We start from the raw sequence: 12478 nt of genomic DNA, 5'->3' as shown, positions 1-12478 counted from the left end.
TTTAATGAACACTGGGGCTTTTCACTTTTCAAAGGTTGAACATAGCAAAATACACACTGTAAAGTCTAATAGTGGGATAGTACTACTGAAAGAACACAGTAAAACTGTTTTACTTGTAAGAGCTAATGTTTCATTTAAACACTCAGTCCATTTGAAGATGTAGAAAGAGCATGAAACTAAGATGTTTATGTTAATGTATTTTGCCTGATAACCCTGTTTATATTTGTTTACAGTTCAGCAGCACATTAGCAGTAAAGTAGAATAAACATCATAAAGTAATGGTAAGACTTGACTGCCTTAGCGCAAATAGGGAAAAGGGTTCACACCACACTGAATTTAGATTAAAATCTCTCAATGTAGCGATTTTCAGAAGTGCATAAATGCAGACACAATTAGAAAAGGAAGAATAGATCCTAAATTAGCTCTGTGAATTCTGCATGTCTTACTCCTCCTAATGCATGGCACCAATAAATGTTGGAATAACCATGCTGGTGCCAAGGCTCCCATTGTCCTTAATAAGCTTTTCCATTTACAAAGCAGTCTCATGCAGGCAGGTAGAGGGTAAAAGCAGAATACTTAATGGAAAGTGTCAGTTCTGAAGGAACAGAGCTATTTCTGGGTCCACCAGGAAAACCAGTCCTTCAATGGCCACACAATAATTAATATCATCATCCAAAAGCCAACTGGCAGGAGAAGTTCAATAAGCTTTACCTCTTAATAAAAACCTCATTAGCTTGGCTTGGCTTCTATTATGTTATTTTCACAATTCCTGTCTTAAGTCATTGTTCTTCCCCTGTATTCTCTGGGTTACTCAAAATTGCAGTTCCACTGTGAGACTTCAACAGGAATGAGGAAGCTCTTGCATTTCAGGCACAATACAGAGGCTTTTCTACTAATCCAGTCTTTGACAAAATTATTATATCATTTATATGCAACATTGTGAATATCTCCAAGGAACCACAGCATCACTTATTCACAAACTAGACTGTTTGATCTTCAGGAAATGTCAACGTGACTTTGGGGTACTTATACTGCTGTGTCAAAAACCTGGTACCAAAATTTATCATAAAGTCTGGTTCAGTCTTGCAAGGAAAAAGTCAGAATAAGGTCACTGTCACACCAGACCCAGCCTCAGCTCCCTACCACACTTTTAATTCCAGCACACAGCTTCATAATGAAAAAAAAAGAGAACTACATTAATAGCTGTCTCCTGAAAAGGAGCTTTGCTCTTTCTAAACCTAAAAACCAATTAGCAAACACCTACCACAAAGATGAGTTTGAAGAAAAATCAATCAGCATGTTAAAATATAAAACAAAATTTGGGAACTTGATGTTCAGGAATATGCCATTGATCAGAAAGAAATCACTAGTGACAAAACAGAAAAGATAATTTTACTACACAATGTCCAATAATTTTTTTGGTCCTTTTTGTCACTCATTTCTTAGATTCTTTATGTGCTTCTGATTTAGGAAGAAAAATTACAATTACAAATACAAACCAAAATTCATCTACAGACTGCTTTAAGCATTTACTATGATTCAAAGGGAATTAAGAGTACTTTAAAAGTCTGTTTTGATTTTTTATTACTATAATGCTGTACCCAAGACTGCACAAGTGACAGTTCCATTGAAATAATTATCCTGCAATCGTGAGTTAACTGACAGAAAATGTGTATTAGAGAAAGAATGCTGATATTAGGCAATAATTACTGTAGCAAAATCCCTGAAACAACAGTTGTGACAAATTAGGTATAACTAATTCTGTGCTCTCCCCTGATTTTAGATATACTGAGACACAGCTGAATCCTGCCCAAAGAGATGACAGTTGCCTTCCCAACACCCAGTGAGGTAACATGGTCATCCCCAAAGTTATCCAACATTCACAGCATCCCTACATCCCCCCATATAATAAGAAACCTGATGGATACCCTGGAAGAGAGGCTTTTGCCTTGGTGTGGATTTTGTTTTCCATTTAGCAAATTTAATTTGGGGGTTTTGCTTTTTGGGTACTTTTCCACTGATCTTCAAAACATGGCAAAAGAACTTAAGAATGTACAAGCTCCATTGCAAACATTATGGGATTTTGCCAACACCTTGCTTTTCCCTCTCCTGAAAGACAGAAGATACACAGAAATACAGGTAATAAACCACAGTTACAATGGAAGTTCTGGTTTTTTTCTCATTACTTTCTTAAGTAACATTTAGTCATAATTCCTTCCTTCTGGGTATTTGGAAGCTCATGATTTAAAAGGAAGGTTATGATTTAATGTTAAAAATGGCAGTTCTGGAAACTAAAATCAAAACAGGTCAAAGTTGTGAGTGGCAGCACTGTCAGGAATCATTTGACTACAACTTAGGAAAAGACACTGAGAAAATATACATGATAATACTAGCAATTATAAGTAATTATAACAGTGACTTTCTAGAAATAAACTGGCAGCTATAGGCCGTTATTCCATACAAACATAATTTATCAATTAACTAAACTACACAGAAGTCCCAGAAGCAATCAGAGAAAGGACAAAATAAAAGTACAAGTAAGAAAATATGTCCACTATCCACATTATTTTAATGTTATTTGGAAGTTCAATATCCTCCAAACCTCACTTTGCAATAAAATTCTATTGTGGTTTTTTGCATATTGAGTTATTTATATCACTGAAAGCCAATTAGCAATTTTTTCTCCACTTAATACAGTCAAGAACAATTTGAACAAAAAAAGGTGTCATACACCAAACTGCACAGAAAGTATGCTGTTATTGACCTTAAATCACTGAAGTCAACCAGTCAAATCAGACTACAAATAGATAAAATAGATAAAATGTCATATTTTATAGATAAATAAAATAGATAAAAAGAGTAAATAGTTCTTATTTTATAAAAAGCTCTATCAGAAAAGCCATTCTGACTTCTGACAGCAGCAGGTGTTGACATATGTGGTCAATGCATTAAAAGGATTATGCCAAACATTGTCTGCTGATGCAGTGATTGCAGGAATTGAGAGTGAAAAAGACAGAGCCAAAATTATTTAGTTATTGATTTTCTACACATGGTTTAAATTTTCTGTATTATCAGCTAATTTGAGGGAGAGAGAAGCTCAAACAATTGGCATGAGAGCATGAAATTACATAATAGTAAAGTAAAAAGTTTCAGGATCAGATCTGTTTGAAAAGCAACTTGCTGCAACAGCTTAGTCTAGAATTTCCCTGATGATTTCAGGCTCAAGAAATGTTAAGGCTCTCTGAAGAAGGGGAGAATCTTAGAAACACCCTACGAGGAGTACACAAAGCTCAAAAAAGGAGGATCACAAACACATTAAGGATAGTCTGCATTATTGAAACATTTGTAAAACAAAAATTCAAGAAAATAAATATCTCTGAATTGCTAAAGAACCACCTGTTTCCAAAATTAAGCCTGTTTCATTATGAGGGAAAAAGACTGAAAGAAACCAAAGAATAAAAATTTCATGATTAACAGAACAGAGCTCTGAAAAGAAATACTCTGCTACTTGTGAAATGTAGCAGCTTTTATTTTTCAGTGCTGTTCAGACCAGATCTTGGGGCCTAAAGCAGCAAAGAGAGACAGGAAAAAAATATAAATGGATAAAAAAGTTTGCACATAGCCGCCTCAATAATTCAACCATCAGAAAACTCCACTTGCTGCCTCCTCTGACTCAGATGGGACACACAAACTCAGGCCCTCAGATCAGCTTGGCAGAGATTTTGTGCATCTATGCTTAGTTCTATATTAAGATGATCAACACTGTGCTACTCCTTATACACCATATGCCATTTTCAACACATCACATTCATGCTCTGTGCTTGCTGCTTCATTTCTTTGCATTTAATTTGTGGCCTTTGTCCACAGGAGCTGTGTACAGAAATGCAAAGGCCTAAGGAGAGGTGAGGAATTCAGCCCTGTGCGAGCCAGGCTCCAAAGAGCAATCACCAGGGCAACAGCAGCTGCCTGCATCCTTCAGGGGAGCAGCAGCCCTGGAATGAAGGGACGCAGCATAATTTATCTGACTCAGAGGTATTTATATCTGCTCATTACCCACCAGAGTCTGCATCCTGTTTTTACTACAGAAAATAATGGAGGGTAAAACACAGTCATTGGTAAAAAATCCAACCTTGCAAATTTGGGGTTTAAGCTAAGGTATTGGATGAAGTGGGATACATGAAAAAAGTATTTTCAAGTCCTTAGAAACAATATTTCCTATTGGACATGATGAATTCTACCCTGAACGATTTAATGTGGTTTGATCTGCAGCCGTGAACTCCTAAGACAAACAAAAATACTGACTTGCAAATTACTTGCAGATAATATTAATGATTTTCAAAAATTCATGTTATTGAGTTTACCAACTTTCACACTATTAATTACACATTCAAGTAAATTTTTTGTTTAAACTGTAGTCCGTGAGCTAATGTTTCTCTGTTGCTCTACATCATCATTTTGGACAGTTCCAAACACAGCTCAGATACAAATCATTTCCCTACGTTACCCTCTGCTGTCACTTTTTTTGTTCTATGTAAACGTCTCTTTTGGCAATTATTTTCATAATAGATATTTTATTGGAAATGTCATTTCTTCCCTCACAATCTCCTAATTTCTTCTGCAAAAGTTTCTCAAAAAGGAATTGCACAGGTATCAAGGCAATAATTGGGTATTTTGGAAGCATTTAATTTGTTAGTTAGTTTCAGTATTCCTTAACATCATTGCTTCTGATTCAGGTCATCACACTGCTGCTCTCTGCTGTCCATAAGAAGATTCTACATGAAATTATTACAGACAAGGCATTCATTTTAGGCTCTATAACAAATGTATGTACACTGGAAATTTTTAAATTCTAATTTTGCTTTCTTATGAAAATCAAATCTAATTGTAACTGGCAAGAAACAAAAACAAAGAAAATTCAAATAATTGCAAATACCATGAGTTAAACGTGAGAAGAATCACAGCGTTTTGCAAAGGAGTTGCACTCACACTTGAATTTTATACAAACTATGAGATACATGCTCACCTTTAGTCCTTAATTCTTTATTTCTGTTTTACCACCACCTGATGAAAAATTCATTCAATGGATACTTTTCAGTATGTACTGAATGGATAATTAGATTCAAATTTGCACACTGCAAGTGGTCTCTGCATGGGCTGACTTCAAAACAGTACAGAGAATATAGTTGTCACTTAATAGCAGTTTGCATATTTTCCATCATGACAAGACAGAAATGAAACTTTTAAGAACAAGAAAGTTGAAACAGCTCAAAGATTTAATAGAAGATGAAAAATATTACCTCTCTTGCATGATTTTTAAATTAGATGATTTCAAGTCATTAGAATGAATACACTTCCAGGACAGGAATTCTTCTAAAGGGAAAAATCTTTCACAGTAATAATTTATATTGACCTAGGTTCTCCTACCTACAGTTTAAGAAGAAATGCTATACAAGAAGCAGAAAATAATTCTTGCCAACTGATGGCACAATCCATGACAGATGTAATTGTGTGAATACATGTATCAGGTCAAAAACCTGTACCTGATACATACACAGCATAAGAAAAACCATGCAACTGAAAACATGTAATTTTGCATAACGTGGGCTTAGGTGTTCCCCATTCCTATGGCATTATTCTCCTGAGATTCAGTTTATTCTGCCCCTTTTTTTCTGCCCATCACTTATCATTTCACTTTAATGGTACCACCCCTGGCCTCCTGAATAAAACCCTCCAGAATCCTGAAAATCTGACAGTTATGCCAAATTATATGTGCAACACCAAACAGGCACAGCTACAACAGAAATTGTGAATCTATTTTTGCATGGGTATATCAGAGATATTCTGATTTAAAGTTTGGCTGCAAATACAGTGAGCCTATTTAGATTTTGGCCTCTTGCTCCAGAAATCCCTTCATCCATTTTGTTTAGGATGCTTCTTCTGCTCCAGTTCCTGATACAATGGGGAAAAGGGCCGCTATAAATGCCTGAAAAACACCAAGGAAAACAACTCACAAATACAAATTTTTCTGCATTCTGAGTTAACAATAGCAGCTGGATTGTCCCCAACACATGGATGGGATTAGTCAGTCTTCCAGGTGCTCACGGCTACAAGCAATAAACAAAACTGTCTTAATTACGATTTAACATAAATTAGGATTAGCATACCCAGGAAGGCTTAGTGGGTTATCAGCAGCATGCATTTTACCTAAGCTAGCATTTTGTGTGCTCTCAGTTATACCATCTGTTTATCTCCTCATGTAGGTTGACTCTGACACAAAAGGATTTCATGACAGGTAAGGTGGGATTTCTAAAATTCTGTATAGAATATAATCCTAAAAGCGTTACTACCCAAACAGCCATGTACTTCATCCAGCACGTGGGATTTATTTTTAATTAAACTGTTTATTTTCAATCTAAATGCCTAAAAATGCCCTTTCATATACTTAGAAGGAAATGTTCCCCAAGTAGTGGTCAATACCTGTGACTATTTCCAGAAACATTCTGTTCTCATTTTGTTTTCATGCAACGTTCTTGTGAAACCTGGACTATTTTCATACTTGATATTCACAGCATGTACTTATTCAAAGAACTGTATTCATAAGCAAATTATTAAGAAAATTTTAAAAAGGCCTTTTCTAATGTTCATACAATTATAAATTACAAAACTAAAACACAAATAGGTTTAATAATTGCTTGAAAATTTTCTTTTTTTTTTCTTTTTGCTTGTTTTTGAAATCTTAATGCACTGAACTTTTATTGTGAAAAATTATTTTGGTAGGTCTTAGAATATAAACTCTTGTCAATCCAGAGAAAAACATCCACAACATCCACGTCTGCACAGTGGAAAAGGACATGAAATATAAGGATTTCAACTCATCCCTAATTCTGACCCAAGACTCAACTTTACGTCACCAAAAAAACCCATTCCCACTCTAAGATTGGCAATTTGCTTGTCAGTTTCCCCATTCTTGACAGATTTAGGCAAGATATGATGAATGGCTTTGGCAGAGCTGCCATCAGCAGGATGTTAACATTTCCACATGAATATCAGCAACTCCAGCTCTTCTACAACACAGAGCCACAGAGGAGAACAGAAAGCCATGAAGAAGTCACACCACAAATTGCAATTCCGCATTAGGTCTTGCACATGAGATCTTGCACTTTAGGAACAAAAACCCACATGTGCAAGGTTGAAATTGAAAGTCAATCTGAAATTTTATCTCCAGAGACATTTTCTACAAATAAATCATATTTTAAATTTCCTTCAGACATTAAAAAATATTCCAGGAAATTGCCAAGAAAGAATTTGATGCCAGCAGAGTACTTCCCATGACAATACTCTAAAAAATCCATTACATTTATTGTGTGATAATTCTTTCATATTAGAAAACCAGGACAAATGTGTTGTGAAATCTCTGTGAAAAGAAACCATAAATACTAAAAAAATCAATACCTAATTCTGGTAAGGCTGGAAAATGCTTTCAACACTCTCATGGTTAAACCCCAGACAGTAACTGAGCTCCACACAGCTCTCAGTCACTTTACTCTGGTGGGTTTACTCTGGTTGGGGAGTGAACAAAAGTAGCAAAAACTCCTGGGCTGGGATAAAGGCAGTTTAACAGGTGAGGCAAACCAAGGGCCTCATTGCCCACTCCCCATGGCAGGCAGGGGCTCAGCCATGCCCAGCACAGCAGGGCTCCATCACCTGTGCCAGTGACTGGGGAAGGCAAACACCATCACTGCAAACGTCCCCCCTTCCTCCTCCTGCCCAGGTTTCCATGCTGAGCTGGTGCCATGTTATGGGATATCCCTGGCTCAGCTGGGGTCAGCTGTCCTGGCTGTGCCCCCTCCCAGCTCCTTGGGAGCCTCTTGCTGGTGGGGTGGGTGAGGAGCAGGAAAGCCCTTGGCTCTGTGTTAGTGCTGCTCGTGATAACAAAAACAGCCCTGAATTATCAACAGACATCCAAAACATAGGCCCATACCAGCTACTATGAAGAAAATTTACTCTATCCCAGCTAAAATCAGCACAAATATTATTTAAAAATGCATTATCAGCATAATCAATAAACTTCAAAGAGAGTTTTCTGATTCAGAAAAAAAAAGGAAAAGAAAATAGAAGCATTTTTAAAAAAAGGGGGCTTAAGGTTGCGTGGAGGTGAGTCCTAGCAGTTTGGACTCTTGCCTTCCATCATGAATTCTATTCCTGGAAGAAAATATACTCCAGGTACCCAATTTTTATAAAATGATGCTGTACAACTATAAGAAAAATCATTTGCTAGATGATTTAGCATGCAAGGAAATACTCATCCAGGGCTTAAAATATTTCTAGCTTCCAGCTATTCTCCCCACTATCAGTGTGCCACAGTTCCTGTTGTATTGATCCCTGATCCCGGGTTAAGCACCTGATTTTTGAGACACTGCTGGTGCACTTGGGGCTGCGGTGATGCAAAGGGGATTTCAGTGCTCTCTCCATCACCTGACCTTAGAGGTTTGTGAAAGGGGATGACAGCAGAGCAAGAAAAATAAAGAAAGCAATAGACAACCAGGTCCATCTGAGCGAAGATGAGTCCAGCAACTCCATGTGCACAACGTGTACAGTAAGGGGTGGTTTCCTTTGTTTTTTCAGAGCAAGTACAACTAAAGTAACTAGAGAGGAAGCTACTGAATTGCTTCTGCCAGATGTAATGAATTAATAGTTTGCTCTTCCCCCTCTGGATTCAGAATTAATTCTTGGCCTATACTGGCATTTCTCTCACTGGAAAATTTAATTTGCATCATTAAAGCCCTGAGTCTATTACAACTGACACAGATGGGCACCAGAAAAAAAACCAACTGTATAAATTTGGTAAATTTGTTATTATTGATGATTCTAAGTATTATTCAAAATTCTAATTAAACACCAATAAGCTGCTTTAGCTAAAGAAAATCTTACATTAACCCCAACAGAGACAAAAATGTATTTCACTGATAATAGATCTGACTTCTCACTTAGATTTTGATTAAGTTTACCCACATTAACATCAAAGGAATTCACTGCTTTCCTGAATATAGATCCTTTTTCTTAATCTATTGGTTCCATGGTGACATGATGACTGATCTTACAGAGCAGGGAACAAATATCTACTGGTCTCCAGATCCATTACCTGTGACAACACCAGCAGTCTATTACTCAAAAAATTATGCGTAAGTTGATACACTCGATTTGACATTCAATTTTGTCTTCATTTATATTAATAGTAAAAATATGAGCATTCCCAGAAAAACATGATCATTTCCTTAAATGACTGTGAGAAGAAAAGATTGTAGTAGTGTTCTGATACTACTGCCACACAGCCCTGGTGGAAATCACTGCTTAACCATTCCACCATAACTAATACTTTTCTGTATCTCTTTACATAAATTTCATAATAATGACTATAAGAAGACACAAAAACAACAAGCAGAGCATGCCTGATACATTTTGGGTACCTTGCACCAAATATAAAAATGTCTAGATGCAAAACAGATTTCCTAAAGAATTAACAGGCTGACATGAAGATAAGCTGGAGTGGTTTTAAGCATGAGTAGGTGATATGAGGCTATTCAACATTTAATACAAGGCCACATTTTTATTTACACCTGAAAAGAACCAATTAAATTAATGTCCTGGAAACAACCACATGTAATAGTCCACCATAAATCTTTATGCATTCTTGCATGTATTTTAAAGACTTTTCCTCCTCTTAGTTCTTTCCAATGTCAGCACAGTGGTTATTGCCTTCGCCCTCACAGTTCAGAAATTGGCTGCACTTTCAGGATAGCAAAGGCATGATGCTGAATAGTAAGACCTATACTTTGAAATTGTCCATGCCCTTAAGAACATTTGCTCTGGAATAACAGCAGGGAATCGCTCATTTCCCCTTACCCAAAAATTTTCCCTTCCATGTGCCTGATAAAGACTAAAACAAAAACATGCAGAGCAGTGTGTGCTAAATATTCACTGCAAATCCTCCTTAAACTCAAAACAAAAGACTTGATGCAATAAGAACATGCATCATTTAACATGGAAAAAAACACAGGTTTAATCCCTTGGGAGCTACTATCATTCCAGACTTACAGTTGAACTTTTTGGTTTGTTCACATTTATAATAATCTTAGAGAGTCTAGAATAAAATCTTCAGTTTAAAAGAATGCCATCAGTTTGAAAGCAACTCAGAGTATTTTACCTAATATCAAAGAACAGAACTACAAAATTATTATTAATATTATTGAAAGTGATTGCAGTTTTCTGTGATTTTCAATTCTTTAATCTGGTTATGTGGATGTACCCCACAATGTCATCATGGCTAATAAAAATTAACTTTTCTCTACAATTTCTTGGGGAATTTAGTAGTACTAAGTGCTAAAAGCAAGGAAAGTAATGTGCATACAGAGGGAAATTATTTGCAGTGGAAATTTTGAATTTCCATAGAATTATTTTCTTCTGAAATAAGGAGACTTCTAGAACTCTCATAACAATACTGACATAAAACACTGAACTGGTGGAACTCCCAGTACTCCCTGGAAGACTTAGGTTGGCCTGCTGTTAATGTAATCAAAGTCAACAAACAGGATTTATTAACAAACCAGGATCTATCATACAACTGGAGAAAATAAAAGAAAGGGGTTTGGATACACTGTGCACTGCTCCTCAAAGTCTCAGTCCTCAGGTAGTTTTTCTTATTTTCCTAAAATCCACAAAAAATGCAGAGTATGTTGTATTAATGATGTACAGCAACAGCACAACTGAAAAACAACATTACAAAACTAATATACAAAAACAGTCCTCCTACTTTGACCATGTTAAAAGGAGAAACATATCTTGGAGAAATTATCTCCCTTTTCTGATCGCAGTGCACAGGAGTGACCATCAGTGACAGCACAGAGCAGCCAGCGCCTCCATGTAGGGTTTTGCCTCCGTGATGTCACAGAGCAGTTCCATGAAATGACAGAAAGCTCCTTCCAGGGTGACTGTTCATGAGATCACCCTGCAACCGCCCACACACCTGGCCCAGAGTTCTCCTGCAGCACCATCAGGCGTGGAGCACAGCCCAGCAGCACAGGATGCAGAGCAGCTCCCGCTGGGGCAGGTCCCTGCAGCTCTCCCACGATGGATGCTGTGGTGCTTAAAAAGAAGGGCTACAGCCTCGGTGCTACTCTTGGAGAAGGCTCCTATGGCAAAGTGAAAGCTGCCTACAGCCACCGCCTGAAATGCAAAGTGGCCATCAAGATCATTGACAAGAAGAAAATTTCTCAGAATGTCCTGGAAAAGTTTCTCCCCAGGGAAATGGAGGCTTTGATGAAACTGCACCACCCAGCAATCATTGAAACCTATGAGATTTTTGAGACTTCCTCAGGGAAAGTGTACATTGTGATGGAGCTGGGGGAGAAGGGCAGCCTCCTGAACTACCTGAGCAACCAGGGGGCGATGGAAGAGAGCGCCGCTCGCTCCAAGTTCCAGCAGCTGGCTTCTGCCATCCAGCATTGCCATGACTTGGACTTTGCCCACAGGGACCTGAAATGTGACAATATCCTTCTTGATGATGGTCTTAACTTCAAGCTCTCAGATTTTGGCTTTTCAAAACCCCTGTGTCGAGATGGAAATGGAAAAACCATTCTCAGCAGCACCTTCTGTGGGTCTCTTGCGTACTCAGCCCCCGAGCTGCTTGAGCATATTCCTTGTGACCCCAGGATTTCGGACATGTGGAGCCTGGGCATTATCCTGTATGCAATGCTTTTTGCTTCACAGCCATTTGACAGTTCCAATGTCAGGGAAATGCTCCAGGTTCAGAAACAACAGAAGATTCCCTTCACGAAGGCAAAAAATCTCTCTACAGACTGCAAGAACCTCATCGTCCACTTGCTCCACCCTGATGTGTCCCAGAGGCTGTGCATAGATGAAGTTTTGAGACATCCCTGGCTGCAGAACCCAAAACCCACGCGCAGCCCGCGATTCCCAAACGACCCCAAAGCCAATGTCAAGAAAAGCCCCAAAAAAACCAGGATGGAAAATCCCATTGTGCGTAAGTGTAAGGAGTGGAGGAAGAAATCAGATTCTCTTAAGGATGCTTTCCTTTAACAGGGCCACAATGTTGGCCTCACCTGTGAACTGCATTAGTTTAAACTCACATTAAAGAGATCTTGTCTGAAATTCCATGTGGCAGTCATGTCCCTGCTCCTGCACAGTGCTCTTGAAGGAGGAGCTTTAACACTGCCAAAGTCAAGACTGTGAAACACAGGGGAAATAATGAGGGAGGGAAGTTTTAGAACATGTAAACAAACTGCAGGGGAGGACTTTGTATATAATATTTGAAGGAGGAATGTATTTCAAACTTAACAATGCAATTTTTTTAATATATCTGAATATCAGACCTGGTGCACTTTATAACAATTTATTACTATTTCAATACTCAGACTCTAGGATCTGCCTAGACATACTGCTTATGAATCAAAATTTATCT

At 37.8% G+C, this 12478-nt stretch overlaps 1 protein-coding gene across 1 annotated transcript; it reads left to right on the top strand.

Annotated features, from left to right (window-relative positions):
• Positions 1-11127: 11127 nt before the first annotated feature.
• LOC132080048 (testis-specific serine/threonine-protein kinase 2-like) lies at positions 11128-12096 on the top strand. Its single transcript, XM_059483030.1, has one exon. It carries the CDS (start codon positions 11128-11130, stop codon positions 12094-12096), a length of 969 nt encoding a protein of 322 aa, XP_059339013.1.
• The last annotated feature ends 382 nt before the right edge of the window (positions 12097-12478 follow it).

The sequence above is a fragment of the Ammospiza nelsoni genome, chromosome 15, assembly GCF_027579445.1.
Source record: "Ammospiza nelsoni isolate bAmmNel1 chromosome 15, bAmmNel1.pri, whole genome shotgun sequence".
Taxonomy (NCBI): Eukaryota; Metazoa; Chordata; class Aves; order Passeriformes; family Passerellidae; genus Ammospiza; species Ammospiza nelsoni.
This window is presented reverse-complemented; position numbering and strand designations above follow the sequence as displayed.